The sequence below is a fragment of the Eriocheir sinensis genome, chromosome 66, assembly GCF_024679095.1.
Source record: "Eriocheir sinensis breed Jianghai 21 chromosome 66, ASM2467909v1, whole genome shotgun sequence".
In the NCBI taxonomy this organism is placed as follows: domain Eukaryota; kingdom Metazoa; phylum Arthropoda; class Malacostraca; order Decapoda; family Varunidae; genus Eriocheir; species Eriocheir sinensis.
The window spans coordinates 6,863,411-6,883,607 of record NC_066574.1 but is presented as its reverse complement, the minus strand read 5'-3'; the positions used below and the strand labels follow the sequence as shown (position 1 = coordinate 6,883,607).

Here is a 20,197-nt window from a genome sequence, read left to right as displayed (position 1 = left end):
TTTCCTTCCCTTCCCTTCCTTTCTCTTCTCCTTCCATTCCCTTCTCTTCCCTTCCTTTCCTTCCCTTCCCTTCGTACCTATCCCTCCTTCCCTCCCCTCATCGTCACCCACCCCGCCACAACGCCATGACAGTCCCAGCACACCGCCCTCTTCATCAGGTCATCGCTCAGTCACCCTCATCGTCAGCGGCAGCACGTCGCGAGACCCCGAGATGACTCACAGACACGCTTGGTCCTCGCAATGCATCCTAAGATCACTCATCCCCTTCCCTTCCCTTCACATTCCGTTGCGTGCGTTCTCTTTATCTTACGTTCACCTGCCCTTCCGTTCCACTGCCTTCCCTTCCCTTCTTTTTCCTCTCCTATCTTCTTTCTTCTGTTTCCCTTCCCTTCCCTTCCCTTTCTTTCTTTCTCTTTCCTTCCCTTCCCTTCTATTCATTTTCCATATCTTCCGTTCTCTTCCCTCTCTCCTCTCTTGTTCCCCTTTACCTCGCCTTCCCTTTCCCTACCTTCCTCTCTTATCTTATTCTTTTTTGTGTGTTTCCTTTTCCTTTCCTTCCCTTCCCTTCCCTCTGTTCCTATTTGTTACATATTCTCTCTTTTCGTCTATCTCTTCTGTAACCTTCTCTATTCTGCCGTTATCTCCTCTGTTTCTTTTCCTAACCTTCCCTTCTATTCCTTTGGTTATATACTCTTCCCTTCCTCTCCCTTCCGTTCCCTACCCCACCTCTTCGTTCGTGTGTGTGTGTGTGTGTGTGTGTGTGTGTGTGTGTGTGTGTGTGTGTGACGTAACTCAAGGCTTCTAAATATAGTTTCTCTGACGTAAACATCGCATTAAATCTTCATATTTTTGTGACGTCATTATAAAACCTGAGGGAGAGAGAGAGAGAGAGAGAGAGAGAGAGAGAGAGAGAGAGAGAGACGTGGGAATCAGGATATAAAAAAAAGTTAGTGAAAAACATGTACACAAATAAATAAAAAAAAACAGGAAGGGGGGAGAGAGAGAGAGAGAGAGAGAGAGAGAGAGAGAGAGAGAGAGTTAATGTGTCAATTACTCGTTGTTTTCCTGTTTGTTTTTATGATACGACAAAAGTCTAAGTGAAGCAGGGCAAAAGAGAGAGAGAGAGAGAGAGAGAGAGAGAGAGAGAGAGTTAATGTGTCAATTACTCGTTGTTTTCCTGTTTGTTTTTCTGATACGACAAAACTCTTAAGTGAAGCAGGGCAAGAGAGAGAGAGAGAGAGAGAGAGAGAGAGAGAGAGAGAGAGAGAGCACGTAAGAGAAGCCATTTACTCTCCACCAAACCCATTTTCCGTTTCTCCATTCTCATAAGATTATTAAATTTCTACTCTTTGCAAAAGGTGTGTGTGTGTGTGTGTGTGTGTGTGTGTGTCTTGCGTTTTCTCCAGCCCTTTCGGTTCTCATGAGTTCTTTTTTTTGTCTTTCCGTATATGGTGCAGAAGCCTTGTAAAACTATGCTAAAAATACGAGTAGAAAAGACAGCTAGAGGAAAAGTGATATATATAAATGTGAAGAAAAGAAGCAAGAGAAGGGCAAGTTACTGGATAAAAGAGGAGGAAAATGACGAAGCGAAACAGCAAGAGGGAAAGTTATATACAAAAAAAATAAACAAAGGAGCAAAAGAGAGGGAAGAGAAACGACAGCAAGAGGAAAAGTGATGTACATAAATGTGAAGAAAAGAAGCAAGAGAAAGGCAAGTTACTGGATAAAAGAGGAGGAAAATGACGAAGAAAGACAGCAAGAGGAAAAGTTACATATACAAAAAATAAACAAAGAAGCAAAAGAGAGGGAAAATTACTGGATATAAGAGGAAGATAAAGAAGAGAAACAATAGCAAGAGGGAAAAGCGATACGTAGAAAACTAAACAAAAGGAACAGGAAAAGATGATGAAGTTACGGAATAAGAAAAAAAGGAAGAAAAAGACGAATGCACAGTGGAAAAATAAGGAAAGGAAGAACGTACCAGAAAGGATTGCGGCGTTGAGAAAAAGAAAATGATTCACAAAAAAAAATTAAGAAAGGAAAGACAAGTAAGGAAGGACATGATGGAAAGTTACATACGTGGAGAAAAGAGGAAGATCGAGACAGAAACAAGGCGGTCAGCGAGGGACAGCGACGCTCCACCCATGAAAGGAAGGTAGGGAAAGGAAAGGGAGAAGGGAGAGGCTGCAGAGCTTAAAGATGCAAGACCCTGGACACCCCTACGCCGCCCTCGATCTCTTTAACCTCCTGGCGAGACTAAAGAGGCCGCGGGTCAGGTCTCGCTGGACACGAAGTTACGCCGACATGCACCTCGACCTCGTGACCTCTTCCACGTGAGATCGAGGTTAGGTCAAGGCTCAGAAACAAGGTCATGCCAGCAGTTAAAGGTGTCTTGATGATCCCCTCTTGAGAGTTACTTTGAGGCTACTTAGAGAGCATGAGTTGTAGTCCCCAATCCCAAGTCCCTAGTCATCAGTCTCTATAGTCCACAGTCCCCAATTACAGTCCCCAGTTTCAGTTCCTTGCCCAAGTTGTATGTCCCCAGCCCCTGTCCTAATCTCCAATCCTCACTTCTCAGCCTCCAGTCCCTCAGTCCCCAACCACCAGTTAATAGTTCTGTCCGCAATCCCCAGTCCCAAGTCCCAGTCCACAGTCATCAGTCTCCAATTCCCCAGTCCCCAGTCCCCCTATCTGATGACTCACGGAAGGAGGTAATGGGTCAGGAAGCCATGATGGAAAAAGGAGGAACGAAGAGTGCCCTGAGGAAGAATGAGAGGAAGCAACATGTTCCGGGAAGGGAGTTAAGGAGGAGGAGGAGGAGGAGGAGGAGGCGTGGTTCTTGAAGATCGAGAGGAAGAAGGAGGGATTCGCCAAGAGTAAGAGGGTGAAAGTGGATAAAAAGGAAGAGGAGGAGAGGAAATAGATCAAGAAATGCAGGGAAAGAGGAAGAGGAGAACAAGAAGAGAAAGAGATGCAAAAAGTGAAAAGGAAATAAAAGAGAGGGGAGAAGTGTTCCAAAGGCCATAGGAAAAGGGAAAGAGAAAAGGGAAGGAAAAAAAAGAGAGAAAGAAGAAAAGGGAAAAGGATATGTTTCAGGGACGGAGGAAAAGAGGAAGAGAAGAACAGAAAGAATAAAAAAAAGGATAGAAGAAAGACAAAGAAAAGCATATGCCAGAGACGGAAGAAAATGGGAAGAAAAAAGAGAAGAGAGAAAAAAAGAAAGGGAGGAAAGAAAAAAGAAATGAATCCCGTTACAGAAAGTCATGGGATGGAGAGAGAGAGAGAGAGAGAGAGAGAGAGAGAGAGAGAGAGAGAGAAGCTTTACCGCCCATATAAAAAAAAGAGAGTAGAGAAAGGAATAAAGAAGAATCGTGTGTCAGGGAGGATTGGAGGATGGAGGGAGGGAGATAACTTAACCTCCCATAGTACACGAAGGAAGGGGTAAGGGAGTGATCGGAAGGGAGGGGGAAGGAAGAAAAGATGGAAGGATGGAAGGAACGATTGCAGAAAGGACGGACAAAGAGATGGAAGGAAGGTAGGATGGAAGGAGTGATCGGAAGGAAGGATGGAAGGAGGGAGGAAGGGAGCGGTGCGGGAAGGAAAAATGGAACAAGGGATGAAAGAAAGGGCGGACGAAGAGATGGAAGGAAGGTAGGATGGAAGGAGTGGTCGGAAGGAGGGTTGGAGGGAAGAAGAAGGGCAGGAGGGGGCGGTGCAGGAAGGAAAACCACCAATTGACGGACGAGGAGAGGAAGGAAGATGACCTATCCCGCTACACACACAAAGGCGCGTCCATATCAACAAAAGAAGTCTGTCCAAGCGAGTACACGTAATCACACACACACACACACACACACACACACACGTCACGCGCGTCAAAATACTGTTTTTTTTTTTTTTTCCGTGCGTCATTTCCTCTCCCGTCTCTTATGAATTACGTCCATCAGGTGTTTGAGAGACAGACAGAGAGAGAGAGACAGAGAGAGAGAGAGAGAGAGATCGCTACAACTCTGGGAAAAGTAGTAGTAATAGTTGTAGTAATAGTAGTAGAAGTAGTAGTAGTTATAATAATAGCAATGATGAGAATAAGAAACATCACTAACAACGACATCATCATCATCATCATCAACAGCATAACATCACTCCCTCACCTCTGGTTCATTCACTCCACCGCAGGGATGCCATGATATCGTACTCACCTAACAAGATTTTCCCATTTCTAACGCATAATGACTGCAGAAAAACCTCTATAATTAATACTTTTAGGAATAAATATAAATAGGTATCGTTAGTTTTGTGGGTGGGACATTTTTTAGCCTGAAATCGGGAAAAATGAGCATCTGAGTACGACAATCTGGCAACACGAGCCGAACGGACGGACGGACGGACGGACAGATAGATTATACTGCTATCGTTGCGTCATTTCCGACCATCGCAACCCTGACCTCCTTGCCCTTGTTCTCTGCCACCTCGAACACCGGAAGAGACGTATAGGGACAAGTTACAGAGGTCCATGGCCCGTATCTTCAAACCTTTCATCGCTCAAGTATAGCAGACATAGTTGACAAGGCTTTCGTAGGCGTTTTGGGCATTTCCAGGGGTAGTTTGATGACCCTGGTGGTAGTGCGACCCTTCTTCTGTACCGTGAATGTCAAGGAACCATCATGAAGCGCTCAAGTATAGCAGACATAGTTGACAAGGCTTTCGTAGGCGTTTTGGGCATTTCCAGGGGTAGTTTGATGACCCTGGTGGTACTGCGATCCTTCTTCTGTACCGTGAATGTGAATATTAACTTATGAAGCGCTCAAGTAAACCACACATAGTTGACAAGGCTTTCGTAGGCGTTTTGGACATATCCAGGGGTAGTTTGATGACCCTGGTGGTACTGCGACCCTTCTTCTGTACCGTGAATGTGAATATTAACTTATGAAGCGCTCAAGTATACCACACATAATTGATAAGGCTTTTGTAGGCGTTTTGGGCATATCCAGGGGTAGTTTGATGACCCTGGTGGTAGTGCGACCCTTCTTCTGTACCGTGAATGTGAATATTAACTTATGAAGCGCTCAAGTATACCACACATAGTTCACAAGGCTTTCGTAGGCGTTTGGGGCATTTCCAGGGGTACTTTAATGACCCTGGTGGTAGTGCGACCCTTCTTCTGTACCGTGAATGTGAAGGAACCCTCATGGAAATCCGATTAATCTCCTTTTTGACCTCTGGAAATAGTTGATGTGGGATGTGGAAACGTCTCAGAAGATCGCCCCGTATTGTCAAACTCCACGAAGGGTTATTAAAATTATACGTTGTCAGTCTATCTCTACAGGCTCTCGCAGAAGTTGTTGTCTTGGGTTTCCATTCTACTTCATCATCATCATCATCATCATCTTGAACCGTTGATTTTTTTTTTTTTTTCAAGCCCGCTTTCTATAAATGAGTTGTAATGACGTTTGATGATAAAACTCCACTCCTCTTCTCTCCCCTCTTCCTCCTCTTTCTCCTTCTCTCTCTACTCTTCCTCTTCTTCCTCCTCTTCACCAACACTGATATAAGAAAGAAAATCAACAATCCCAACTAAATGCGCTTTGAAAAACGGGTAAAAGAAATTCAAGTTAGCTAGATTAGTGTTAAAAAAGACTAGCCTACTAATATGACCTGTAACAAATTGGGCGTTAGTTTTAGTGTAAGGAAGTCAAGGTGTTTGTGAATAAATGTTTGTTTGTTTTTGTTGATGTGTCTTTGTTTTTCTTTGCCCTAGAGCTGCCTGTCTTTGCTGTAGAAATAATAATAATAAAACTAAGAAAGGAAGCCAAAACGCGTGACTTCTCCTCCTCCATCCTTCCTCTGTTATTTTTTTCCCGTTTTTCGTGGAACGTTTTTGTTAGTTCAGCTTCGTTACCCGAGAAAAGAGGAAACGTTAATCATATCGTTTCCCTCCTCTTTCTCATTTTACGTCATCATCATCAATGTCATTATCATAGTTGTCGGTTTTCCCTTCTTTTATCACTATTCTTTTATTTCCGTTTTTCGTTGGATGTCGGTTAATTCAGCTACATGAAGAAGGAAAGATGAAGAAAAGAAGAAAGAAAGGAAAAGATGAAAATGGAAAGAATAAACGAAGAAAGAAAAGAAGAAAAGGATAGAAAAAGAAGAAATGTAGAAAGGAAGAAAGAGGAAAAGAAGAAAGAAAGGAAGAAAATACGGAAACAGAAAGAAGAAAAGAAGAAAGAAAGAAGAAAAGACAAACGGAATGAAGAAAACAAGAAAGAAGAAAGAAGAAAAGAAGAAAAGAAGAAAGAAAGAAAGAAAGAAGAAAGAAAGAAAAGAAGACAAAGAAAATAAAATAGTTCAGCTCCATCACACACGAAATCAGAAAAAAATGTAGTTATTATATATTGTCCCGTTTTGAAATTTTCCTTCCTATTTCCTCTTAATCTATATCACTATCATCGTCATCTTTATCTATTTTCCTTCTACTTTCACATTTATTTCTTCCGTTTAACGTCAGATGTCTCCAGTTTCTTCATTACAGGAAAAGTGTAGTTAGGCTTTACTGTCCCGTTTTTCAATTTTCCTTCCTAATTCTTCTTATCCTACATTATCATTTTTCTTGCGGTAAAGGAAACAGCTCAAGGGCAAAAAAAAAGGAAACAATAATGAAAGAAAAGTCCTCAAATCACCGTTCCTGTAAAAAATAGTTAAACGTAATAGCCAAAAGAGAGATCAATTTCTTCTTCAATTTCATATTCAGAGTTGATTTTCCTTTTGTATCTCACCACTTTTTTCCTGTTTTCAGCTTGTGTTTGTTAGTCCATCTCTATCACACAAGACAATAGAAGAGGGTACTTATGTTGTCCCTGCTATCAATCTCCCTTCTCGTTCTCAATTTGCATCATCTCTATCATCATCTAATAATAGCCTAGTCCGCCAAATGATAGCCTAGCCCTTCTAACAGTAGCCTAGCAAATCAAATAGTAGTCTAACCCTAATAAATCGAATAGCCTAGCCCTTTTAATAGTAGCCTTGCAAATTGAATAGTAGGCTTGCCCATTTAATAGTAGCCTAGCAAATTGAATAGTAGCCTAGCCCATCTGATAGTAGTCTGACCCTTTAATAATAGCCTAACAAATCAAATAGCCTAGCCCTTCTAATAGTAGCCTTGCAAATTGAATAGTAGGCTTGTCCATTTAATAGTAGCCTAGCAAATTGAATAGTAGCCTAGCCCATCTGATAGTAGTCTGACCCTTCTAATAATAGCCTAACAAATCAAATAGCCTAGCCCTTTTAATAGTAGCCTTGCAAATTGAATAGTAGCCTAGCCCATCTGATAGTAGTCTGACCCTTCTAATAATAGCCTAATAAATCGAATAGCCTAGCCCTTTTAATAGTAGCCTAGCAAATTGAATAGTAGCCTAGCCCATCTGATAGTAGCCTAGAAAATAAAAGCTTGTGTTAGCGTTTTCTTCTTTATTTTTTTATCTCAGGCTATCGCTAAGTAAACAAGTCCATCTGATAGTAGCCTAGAAAATAAAAGCTTGTGTTAGCGTTTTCTTCTTTATTTTTTTAACTCAGGCTATCGCTAAGTAAACAACGTAAAGGTCAAAGTGTTAGAATTATATGGATGACCTTTTAACGGAATATTACAGACCTTGTTTTTTTATTTTCCGTTTTCTTTCCTTTTCTTTCCTCTTCCTTCTCTTGTTAATCTTATCTTTCATTCTTCCCCTCTTTTAATATCTACTATCTACTTCCCTTCCTTTCCTTATCGTTTCTCATTTTTGTTACTTTTTCTTTTTCTTTATTGTCGTTTATTCTGTTCGTTTTTTTCCTGTTCTTTTTTTCTCTCTCTATCGTCCGTGTTTGTTTCCCTTCCATTCTTTCCCTTTTCCATCTCTCCTTCCCTTCTTCTTCTCTCCTTCCCTACCCTCGTTTTTTTTCTCCCTCTCTATCCATTCCCTCATCTTTAATTCCTTCCTTTCTCTTTCCCTTTCTTCAACCTATCCTTCTTTCCTTCCCATCTTTTTTTCATTTTATTCCGTTATCTTATTCCCTTCTTCTTTTCCCTATCTTCCTCTCTCCTCATTCTATTTTTCTTCCCTTCCCCTTTCGTCATCCTATCCTCCTTTCCTTCTCTTTCTTCATTCATTCTTTTACCTTATTCCCTTCTTCTTTTTCTTCTTCTTCCTTATTGTTCTTCTTTTTCCCATCTCCTTCCCTTTTTCCTTCCGTCACTCCATTCTCGTGTCCGTTCAATTTTCCTTCCCAGGCTAATTTTTCCTTCTTTTCTTCTTCTTCTTCTTTTCCCTCTCTTTTTCCATCCTCTCTTCACTCTCTTCCTTCCCCTTCCAGATTTCCTTCCTAGTTTAAATTTTCCTTCTTCTCCCTCTCTCCCTCCCTCTTTCCTTCCTTTCCTTCTTCTCCTTCCCGTCTCCTTCCAAATTTCCTTCCTAGGCTATTTTCTCTTTTCCGTTCTTGCGTCGAAGGATTCACTGAAGGATGTTACGTGCTTGAGGATCCTGTTAGTGGGTATCCTATCGTCACATCCTACCCCCTGATCCCCCCTCCCCCCCCCTCCTCCCGCCTCCTTCTTCGTCATCTCTTCGGTAACTCTTCCTTCTTCTTTGACCTCTCCCCCCACCCCCCCCCCTTTTTGTCTTTCTCTGTTTCCTCTCTTTCGTCAGTAGAGTTTTTTTCAATACTGTTTCAATTTTCTTCTCTCTCTCTCTCTCTCTCTCTCTCTCTCTCTCTCTCTCTCTCTCTCTCTCTTCTTTCCTCATCCCCATCTTCTTTTCCTCTCCTTCTTCATCAGCTTACATCACTTCCTTTCTTCATCTCTTTCTTCTTTTTCTTCTTTCCTCTTCTTCTCTTTTCCCTTTCCTTCCTTTCTCACTCTCTCTCACCTTGTCCTGTATATCACAAGGGTCACTTTTCATCATCATCTTTCCACTTCCTTTCTCTTTTCTTCGTCTTCCTTCCTTCCCCTTCTTCCCCTCTTCTTCACTTCCTTCCGCACTCTCTATCTCTCTCAGTTTGTCCTTTATTTCACAAGAGACAATTTTCATCATCTTATCCACTTCCTTCCTCTCCTCTTTCTTCTTCTTCTTCCTCTCTTCCTCCTCCTCCTCCCTTCTTCTTGGTTCCCCTCTTTCACAAGCAAATTTACCTCCGTGGCTGCATCATTTCCTCCTCCTCCTCCTCCTTTTCCTTCCTTCCTTCCTTCCTTCTTTCTTTACTTCACCGCTGTTCTACTTTCTTCATTCCTTCCCTTCTCCCTTTTTCCTTCCTTCCTATTTTTTTTTCTTCCCCTCCTTCACACTCCTCTTCTCCCTGTCTTCTCCCTTCCTCCTCCTCTCCCTCTCTCCCTTCCCTTGTTCCTCTGTTTCGGCTATATCCAGTTTGTTCTCTCTCTCTCTCTCTCTCTCTCTCTCTCTCTCTCTCTCTCTCTCTCTCTCTCTCTGTCAGTATTCCCCTACCCCCCTTTCCTCCCTCTCTCCCCTTCCCCCTCCCTTCCCTCCTTCCCTCCTTCTCTCCCTCCCTCCTTTCCTTCCTTTGCCCTCAATTCCTTTCCTCATTTCCTTCTCTCCCCTTCCGTCCACCTTTTCATCTGTTATTCCTTTTTTTCTTCTTCCTTTTCATTATTTTTTTTCCTTCTTTTTTTTTCATTGTCACCATTTTGTTGTTGTTGTTGTGGTTCTTCTTGTTCTTGCTCTTCTTCCTCTTCTTCTTTCCGTTGTTGTTCCTCATCTTCGCTTTCTATTTTTTCTTTTCCTTCTTCTTTTTCTTCTTTTCCCTCCTCTTCCTCCTCCTTCATCGTCATCTTTCTCATTCACCTCTTTCACCTTCATCTCCACGTCCTTTCATCATCATCAACCTTCCTCCTCCTGGTGTTGTATAATTCCCCGTCCATTCCCTGCTGACGATGACTGACGTGAGAGAGAGAGAGAGAGAGAGAGAGAGAGAGAGAGAGAGAGAGAGAGAGAGAGAGAGAGGCTCACATGAGGGGGTGCCAAATGAAAGAGTAAAGAGGGAAAACACGAAAGAGTTATAAAGAGGAAGATTAGTGAAAGATGATAAAGAGGAAGTAAGTGAGTGGGATTAAGGGAAGTGACTGGAAATGAGAGGGGCAAGGAAGGAGTGAGTGGGATACGAGAGGAAGGAGAGTGAGATAAGAGGAATGGGATGTGAGTGGGATATGAGAGGGGATGTAAGTGTGAAAATGAGAGGGATAAGAGAGAAAGGAGTGACTGGAAATGAGAGAAACAAGAGAGGGAGTGTGTGAGTGGGAATGAGTGGGGGAGTGAGAGGGAATTTGTGATTGGAATACGAGAGGGAATATGTGAGAAAGGGAATGTGTGGGTGGAAAGAGAGAGGGGATACATGAGTGGGGTGAGAGGGAATATGTGAGTGGGGTGAGTGGGAGTGAGTGGGGTGAAAGAGTAAAGAGTGATTGGAAATGAGGGAGGACATGAGTTGGATGAGAGGGAATGAGTGAGTGGGAGTGGGAATACGTGAGTGGGGTGAGTGGGAATAATGTGAGTGGGGTGAGTGGGAGGAACCTGTCGCCTCCTGTGTGTTCTAGTTTCACGGACACATAAATAGACTTTGAGGGACATGGTCTTGGCTGTGTGTGTGTGTGTGTGTGACCTACAAACACACGCACACATAGATTTCCTCTTCACTTTGCTGTTCAATAGATAGACAGATGGATAGATTTATAGATAGATAGATATACATGGATAGAGAAAGAAAGCAATCCATTATCCATAGTTGCACACACACACACGCACACACACACGCACGCCTCTCTCTGTTGAAGCGGTTATTATTCTTTTTTTTCCTTTTATGCCAAACTCTCTATTTCCACTTTTTTGTATTGTTTTTAACTTATTTTTCTACTTTTTTTCAACTCTTTTTTTTTCTTTCCACTTGTTTTTGTACGTTGTGTTTTAAAAAGCGAAAATTCCTGAACTGTTTTTAATGTATGAATGTTGTTGTTGTTGTTGTTGTTGTTGTTTTGGGGGGGTGGAGGAGGGGGGTCGAACTGTCATCCTCATCCCCCGTTCATCATTTGTTTATACGCATTACGAAAGTCAACAAACAAACAAACAAACAAACAAACAAACAAAGGAGAGAAAACCCAAACAGTCAAGCGGGGGGTGGAATTTTTTATCGAACTGAGGGATAAAATAATCAAGCAAAAGTAAACAAACAAACAAACAAACAAACTGAGAAGCAAACACCCACAGAGAGAGAGAGAGAGAGAGAGAGAGAGAGAGAGAGAGAGAGAGAGAGAGAGAGAGAGAGAGAGAGAACTCGATCCTCCCCTTCCATAAATAATAAAAAGAAGCACAGAGAAACAGGTCAAGGAAAGGAAAGGAAAGGAAAGGGAAAGTAAACTGAAAAGGGAGGAGGGAAGGAAGGAAGGAAGAAGAGACGTGGGGAAAGAGGGGCAGAAAGGAAGGAAGAAAGGAAGGAAGGAAAGAAGGAAGAAAGGGAAACAGGAATAGGAAGGAAGATAGGAAGGTAGGAAGGAAGGAAGAGGGACAGATATAAGAAGGAAGCAAGGAAGGAAGGAGGTGAGGGAGACAGTTATAGGAAGGAAGGAAGGAAGGAAGGAAGGACAGAAGGAAGGAAGGGAAACAGGAATAGGAAGGAAGGAAGGGAGACAGTTATAGGAAGGAAGTAAGGAAGGAAGGAGGTAAGGGAGACAGTTATAGGAAGGAAGTAAGGAAGGAAGGAGGTAAGGGAGACAGTTATAGGAAGGAAGGAAGGAAGGAAGGAAGGACAAACAGCTGCCGTACCTTCCCTATATTGACCGCTGGCCTATTGACGCGCCCTTGTTGAAAATAAATAAAAGGAGATTGATAAATTGACATAGAGTGATAGATTGATATAGATGGATAAAAATACCGCAAGGAAAAGAATGAAGACTGGGTAGTTAGGTCACATGTTGGTACAGATAGATTGATAGATAGATAAATAGGTCGATAAAGATAGATAGATAGATAGATTGTTAAAATGCATAGTGGGAATGAAAGAATATGAGATGAAATGCAGAAGTGGGTAAGTAGATTAATGGATTGGTATGGTTAGGTAGATTGGGAGATAGATAGAGATTTATAGAGATATAGATAGGTAGTTTTTAGACATATATGGTTATGCAATCATGTCATTAGATAGATAGATAGTAGGCAAGAGAGACAGACAGACAGACGAACAAATAAACAGACAGACAAAAAGTTAAAATATGAAATAAAATGAATAAAACCAACAAATAAAAAAAAAGATAAAAGAAAGTTAGTAACAGAGAAAGAGAGATGGAAAGGTTAAACAAACAGACCCACGCACAAACAAACAAACAAACAAGGACTAATTAAAACACGAAATAATGTAAATAAAACAGCAAAAAATAACACAAATAAAAACACTATCAATATTACTCCCAAAAACACTCTCGGTCCATCGCACTTATTAATAATTTCTTTTTCTCCCAATAAAGATAAATAAAATAAAAAAGCTTTCCTCGTTACCTAAGCTTATATGTTTGTTATATCACTCAGCGTAAGGAGATATTGGTATTAACCGTGTGTGTGTGTGCGTGTGTGTGTGTGTGTGTGTGTGTGTGTGTGTGTGTGTGTGTGTGTGCGTGACTTGGGTGCACATGAGAAGGTGTGGGAAGTTTAGATTGTCCTTGCTTGTTTTTTTGTTTGGTTGTTGTTGTTGTTGTTGTTGTTGTTGTTGTTGTTGTTGTTTATGTGGGGATCATGTTTCTTATCACACACAGATACATACACACATCACCTGTCTCTCTGTAATAATAATGTGTGTGTGTGTGTGTGTGTGTGTGTGTGTGTGTGTGTGTGGAGGAAGGTTAAAGCTGTGTGGGAAAGCTTAATTAAATGGAGGTGGAGGGAAGGGAGCGTGTGTCCACAGAGGGAAGGGCAAAGGTAGAGAAGAAGAGAAGGAGGCGGAGAGAGAGAGAGAGAGAGAGAGAGAGAGAGAGAGAGAGAGAGAGAGAGAGAGAGACCTGAGGGAAATGTATGGAGATCAAAGAAGAAGAGAAAGAAGATGAAGAAAACCTGAGAAAAGTGAATGAGCTTGAATGAAGAGAACGAGAGAGGAGAAAGAAGAGAGAGAAGGAAAGAAGAGAAAGAAGAGAGAGAAAGGCTTTGAAGAACTGTATGTGTGAAAAATAAGAGGAGAGGAAGACCATGGAGAAGTATATTAAAAGAAGAGGAGAAAGAGGAGTAGCGAACATAGGAGAAGAGAGGAAGAGAGAGAGAGAGAGAGAGAGAGAGAGAGAGAGAGAGAGAGAGAGAGAGAGAGAGAGAGAGAGAGAGAGAGATGGAAGAAGAGTATGTATTGAAAAAGAACAAAAGAGAAAGAACAGAGAGAATGACGTGGATTAAGAGGAGAGAGAGAAGAGAAAGGAAGGTCTGAGCATTGACACTCCAATAGTTACTACCACAAATACCTAGTGAACCTTTGATACACGTAATATAAATAGAAAAAATAAAAAATAAACAGTGTGGTCTTCAATGTCGTGACGGGTTCTACGTTCCGGGAATCATCTCTATAGCACACTCTGTCGCACGATCTTCTATATATCTTTTCTCCGACCTTTCTTTCGGTCCTCACAACAATTATTTTCAAAGGCCACAAAGGAGATTGGTTGGGTGTATCATGAGCGGGTTTTTGTTCACGTTCCTGGTGCAGAAGTATTGGCGAAGTATTGCCAGACTCGTAAGACTATCCATGGAAACACTAACACAACCTCTACGAAAAGCTTGTCAAATCTGAGCGTTCCTATATAGTGCAGAAGCCTTGTCAAATTATCACTAGGCTCATAAAATTATCCATGGAAATACTAACACAACCTCTACGAAAGCCTTGTCATATTCGGGCGTTCTTAGTCATAATATCGCCAGACTCGTAAAACTATCCATGGAAACACTAACACAACCTATACGAAAGCCTTGTCATATTCGGGCGTTCTTAGTCATAATATCGCCAGACTCGTAAAACTATCCATGGAAACACTAACACAACCTCTACGAAAGCCTTGTCATATTCGGGTGCTCTTCGTCATAATATCGCCAGGCTCATAAAACTACCCATGGAAATGCTAATACAACCTCTACTAAAGCCTTGTCAAATCTGTGCGTTCCTATAAAATGAAGAAACCTTGTCAAACTATCGCTAGGTACTAACACAACCTCTATCTTCGGAAGCCTTGTCAAATCTGGGCTTTCCTAGTTCAGAAGCCTTGCCAAACTATCGCCAGGCTCATAAAACTACCCACGGAAATATTTTAATAACACAACCTCTACGGAAGCCTTATCAGATGTGGGTGTATGTAGCTAAGCCCGGAAATGTTTGAGAATGAGGGTCTAAATCTTGGTCTTAGTTGATTATATATATACGTCTGGATACTGAAGAAAGAAAATCATAGAAAATAATGAAAGAAATGCTGTCAGATTGTAAACATTGGGTCTTCTGTAACGTTTGGAAATGAGAGAGAAAAAGGTTTAAGGAGAAAACAAGAAAATATGCCAAAATGTATATATATGATCCTCTCTTAACGCTTGGAAATTTAAGATGGTAAAAAGAATATTGTCAAAATGTAAATAATAGAATCTTCTTTTACTTCTGGAAATTGGAAAAAAGGAACAAAGGAAAAAAGCGAAAGAAATGTTCCCAGAATGTAAAAATGTGATATCTTAACGTTTGGAAATTAGAAAATAGGTTAAAAAAATATTGTCAAAATGTAAATAATAGAATCCTCTTTTACTTCTGGAAATTAGAAAAAAAGGAACAAAGGAAAAAAGCGAAAGAAAGGTTGCCAGAATGTAAAAATGTGATCTCTTAACGTTTGGAAATTAGAAAATAGGTTAAAAAAATATTGTCAAAATGTGAATAATAGAATCCTCTTTTACTTCTGGAAATTATAACAAAAGGAACAAAGGAAAAAAAAAAGCGAAAGAAATGTTGCCAGAATGTAAAAATTGAATCTTTTCTTAACGTTTGGAAATTAGAAAATAGATTAAAAAAAAATATTGTCAAAATGTAAATAATAGAATCCTCTTTTACTTCTGGAAATTGGAAAAAAAAGAACAAAGGAAAAAAGCGAAAGAAATGTTCCCAGAATGTAGAAATAGAATCTTCTCTTAACGTTTGGAAATTAGAAAATAGATTAAAAAAAAATATTGTCAAAATGTAAATAATAGAATCCTCTTTTACTTCTGGAAATTGGAAAAAAGGAACAAAGGAAAAAAGCGAAAGAAATGTTCCCAGAATGTAAAAACGTGATCTCTTAACGTTTGGAAATTAGAAAATAGATTAAAAAAAATATTGTCAAAATGTAAATAATAGAATCCTCTTTTACTTCTGGAAATTGGAAAAAAAAGAACAAAGGAAAAAAGCGAAAGAAATGTTCCCAGAATGTAAAAATTGAATCTTCTCTTAACGTTTGAGAATTAGAAAATAGGAAAAAGAAAAATAGAAAAAAGAAAGGGTGACAAACTGTAAACTACATTCTCCAACGTTTTTAAAAGCGACAAAAAGAAAAAAAGTTTGCAAGAAAGGATGTCATTTATCTAACGTCTTGAGATTAAAACAAAACAAAATCAAATATTGCCAAAATCTAAATAATTATAAAGTTTACTAAAAGAATCGCCATATAGACGTTTTAAAGCTTCACTATCTCTTACTAAGGCACAGAGTAACGTAATAACAGAAGGGAGAGGAGAAAAAAGATGATGGATTGAAGAGAATGGCCAGGGAAACGCGAGGAAGAGGAAGGGGAAGATAGGGTGGTTAGGAAAAAGAATGGAGGGGGAGAGGGGAGAGGGAGACAAGGGCAGCCAGAAAGGGAGAAGGGAGGGAAGAAGGGAGCGGTAGAGAAAAAAGGAAGGAGTAGGTAGGTAGAGAATGGGAGGGAGGGAGGGAGAAGGAGGGAGGTAGAGGTAGAAAGAAGAGGAATGTAAGAGAAGAGGAAACAGAAGGGAGGAGGAAAAGAAGGAGAAAATACTACCTTTCTCTTCCTTCCCTTAACCTAACTTAACCTTCTCTTTTTTCCTTTTCTGCTTCCCTAACTTTAACTTAACCTTTCTTCTTCTTTTCCTTCCCTTAACCTAACTTAACCTAACCTTTCCCTTCCCTTTCCTTCCCTTCCCTTAACCTAACTTAACTTAACCTTTCCTTTCCTTCCTTCCTTCCTTAAACCTTAATTTTCCTTTTCTTTCCTTCCTTCCTTAACCTAACTTAACCTAACCTTTCCTTCCTTTCCTTCCTTCCTTAACCTAATTTAACCTAACCTTTCCCTTCCTTTCCTTCCTTCCTTAACCTAACTTAACCTAACCTTTTCCTTCCTTTTCCTTCCTTCCTTAACTCTAACTTAACCTAACCTTTCCCGTCTCTTTCCTTCCCTTCCCTTAACCTAACTTAACCTAACCTTTCCCTTCCCTTTCCTTCCCTTCCCTTAACCTAACTTAACCTAACCTTTCCTTTCCCTTTCCTTCCCTTCCCTTAACCTAACTTAACCTAACCTTTCCCTTCCCTTTCCTTCCCTTCCCTTAACCTAACTTAACCTTTCCTTCCCTTTTCCTTCCCTTCCTTAACCTAACTTAACCTAACCTTTTCCCTTTTCCTTTCCTTCCCTTAACCTAACTCTTCCTAGCCTTTCCTTCCCTTTCCTTCCCCTTCCTTAACTCTACCTTCTCTTAACCTCCTTTCCTTTTCCTTTTTCCCTTCCTTCCCTTCCCTTAACCTAACCTCTCCTAGCCTTTCCCTTCCCTTTCCTTCCCTTCCCTTAACCTAACTTAACCTAACCTCCCCTAGCCTTTCCCTTCCCTTTCCTTCCCTTCCCTTAACCTAACCTCTCCTAGCCTTTCCCTTTTCTTTCCTTCCCTTCCCTTAACCTAACTTAACCTAACCTCTCCTAGCCTTTCCCTTCCCTTTCCTTCCCTTCCCTTCACCAAACTTAACCTAACCTCTCCTAGCCTTTCCTTCCCTTTCCTTCCCTAACTTAACCTAACCTCGTGTAGTACATAGGAGAAGGAGGGAATATAGAAGGGAAAAACAAGGAATGGAAGAAAGGAGAAGAGAATGGTAGGCAGGGATAGGAAGGAAGGAAGAGGAGAGAGAAGAGGAGAAAAATAGAGGAAGGGATAGAAGGAAGAGAAAGAGGGAGAAGAAGAAAGAGAAGAATAGATAGAAAGAAAAGGAGAAAGGGAAAGGAAAGAGAGAGGCTGGTAGAACAAAAAAAGAGAAAAAGGAAGGACTAGTTAGGATAGAAGAAGAAAAAAAGGTAGGAAGAGGAAGGGAAGAGGAAGGGAGAGGGGAGGTATGGGAAAAAAACAGCATTCTTCCCACGACTGACAGAGGGAAGAGGAAGAAGAAGAAGAAGAAGAGGAAGAAGAAGAATGGAACGTCAAAATTCTTCTTCCGTATTCCATGACTTGTTTGTTTACCTCCTCCTCTCCTCCTCCTCCTCCTCCTCCTCCTCCTCCTTCTCCCATGATTAATTAGGTAAGCCCTGCAGGTAAGACAAACATACAAACAAACAAACTAAAACCAAAAAAAAAAAAAAGACTGACGATGAATAAAGAATGAATTAAACTTGGGGAGCAAAGAAACTACTACTACTACTACTACTACTACTACTATTACCACTACTACTAGGAATAAAAAAAAGTATAGCTAAAAAAAAACCTTCCTTGCATCATGACACCGAACATGACATAACACACACACACACACACACACACACACACACACACACATATCAAGGAGAGGAAACACCGTGTACACATTTCCTGTACGTCTGAGAGAGAGAGAGAGAGAGAGAGAGAGAGAGAGAGAGAGAGAGAGAGAGAGGAAAAGGAGAGGAAGAGAAAGAGTGTTGATGTGTTAGCGTACGTGTGCGGGTGTGTACGTGTGTGTATGTGTGAGTGTGTGACGGACAACCACAGACACAGACACATGGGTTTTAAGAACAATAAGTGCAAAGGTAAGGGTGTGTGTGTGTGTGTGTGTGTGTGTGTGTGTGTGTGTGTGTGTTTACCTAGTTATGATATACGGAAAAGGAACTAACCTTGTATGTGTGTGTGTGTGTGTGTGTGTGTGTGTGTGTGTGTGTGTGTACCTAGTTATGATATACGTAAAAGGAACTAACTTCGTACTGTCCCGTCTATGTATCTTTTTTTTTTTACAGCTAAGGAGACAGTTCAAGGGCGTAAAGAAAAAATATTAAAAAAAGCCCGCTACTTACTGCTCCTGAATAGAGGTCAAAGGAGTGGCCAAAAAGAGAGAGGTCAATTTCGGAGAGAGGTCAATTTCTACTATTATCTAACTTAGCCTTAAAATCATCTTAGCACTGACCACATAATTTTTCAAGCCATTCAAGACCTTCAGTACTCTATCTAAAGCTGTTCTTAATGTCTTCTCTACAGGCAGCCTTTTATTTCGTCTTCCTTCCAATGCCTCTTGAATCTCTTGTATCCCTTGTTATTAGTTCTTCCTTGTCCACCTTATACAACGTAATCATCAAATCTCCTCTCTCCCTCCTCTCTTTCAATGTCGGTGTGTGTGTGTGTGTGTGTGTGTGTGTGTGTGTGTGTGTGTATACATTATCAAGTTCACTAATCTCTTTAAAAATATCCCCGTGAAAATGCATATAATTATAATCTCAACGTTACTGCAGAGAGAGAGAGAGAGAGAGAGAGAGAGAGAGAGAGAGAGAGGGTTCTTGATAGACTCTCGATTAAGTAAACAGGGCACACACCATACCCTTTGTGTGTGTGTGTGTGTGTGTGTGTGTGTGTGTGTGTGAGAGAGAGAGAGAGAGAGAGAATCATGATACTTGCGCCCAGTTTTAACAGCTGGAATCTCTCTCTCTCTCTCTCTCTCTCTCTCTCTCTCTCTCTCTCTCATTTTTGTCATTATTTTTCTGACTTTTCTCTCTAAGTCTTCATTATTGACCCTCATCCTCCTCCTCTTCCTCTTCCTCTTCCTCCTCCTCCTCCTCCTCCTCCTCCTCCTTCAAGTCAACAAGGTTTTCGCTTCGTACTCTAACACGTTTTATTGTTGTTGTTGTTGTTGTTGTTCTTCTTCTTCTTCTTGTAGTGGTGGTAGTAGTAATAGTAGTAGTAGTAGTAGTAGTAGGAGTAGTAAGAACAACAGCGATAATAATAATAACAACAACAACAAAAACAAACAAACAAACAAACAAACAAACAAACACGAGTAACAACCGCAGCCAAGTCAATGTTCTCAAGGCAAAAAAAAAAAAAGTTCCAAGCAAAGAAAAAAATTAAGTAAAAAAAAAAAAAAACGAGCCGTCGCGAGTGTGGGTGTTGGTCAGAAGAAGAAGAAGAAGAGGAGGAGGAGGAGGAGGAGGAAGAAGACGAGGAGGAGGAGGAGGCGGAGGGGGGGAGGGGGACTTAGCCAAACGGGGTCAGACAGCGGCCATTGATTTGCTGAGGCCAGAATCAAAGTCTTCGCTGTCAAGTAACTCTGTCTTAAGGGTTTGCTACCTTATCACCGCGCTTATCGCCTCTCTCTTATCTCTCCCTCTACGTCTCGTCCCTCCTTGTGTATGAGATAACGGCGATAGCGTATAAATCTTCGCCATTCACAGGTTGCAGAGAGAAAAAAAATCATGTCAGAATCTTGTGTCAGACTCTTGAATGGTTATCTCTCTCTGCCCTTCCACCATTCCTCTCGACTTTTCTTTAATCGATATTGTCAGTTTATGTTTTTGAATTTGTATTGCCAGCTAAAATGAGGTGTGAGAATTGATACCGTAGGCGTGGGTGGTATTTAAGGAACTGGGGTAATCTTATATTCATGACTATTTTGCTTTTTTCTATCGATAGTGTCAATTTGAATAGCTTATCTTCTTCATTGCCAGACAGACTGATCGAGGTGTTAAAATTGATTATACATGCGTGGTTGATATCTAAAGAACTGAGTTAATTTTAGTCATTATTTTATATATGTTTATCAATACTATCAATTTGAATAGCCTATCTTCTTCATTGCCAGACAGACTGATCGAGGTGCTAAGATTGATAATAAAAATGCCCCAATTCTTAAACATATCGCCACCTAAGTTCGTATTTGAAAAGCCTCGCGTATTTAGAACTTGCTGGGATTTCCTTGGACAGTTTTGTGATCCTAGTGATAGTTTTACACG

General features: G+C 40.8%; 1 protein-coding gene across 2 annotated transcripts in view; it reads left to right on the top strand.

Moving 5' to 3' along the window:
• Nucleotides 1-20,197, top strand: part of LOC126987788 (protein phosphatase PP2A 55 kDa regulatory subunit) — an 88,005-nt gene that overhangs the window by 47,646 nt on the left and 20,162 nt on the right. Inside the window, exon 1 of one of the 2 annotated variants that reach the window (XM_050845124.1) lies at nucleotides 17,862-18,010. The exons of the other annotated variant lie outside the window; for it this stretch is intronic. Within the exon in view, the coding sequence (XP_050701081.1) occupies nucleotides 17,944-18,010 (67 nt within the window). The 5' untranslated portion in view covers nucleotides 17,862-17,943. Of the gene's footprint in view, nucleotides 1-17,861; nucleotides 18,011-20,197 lie in introns of those variants that run through there. 2 annotated transcript variants of the gene reach the window in all.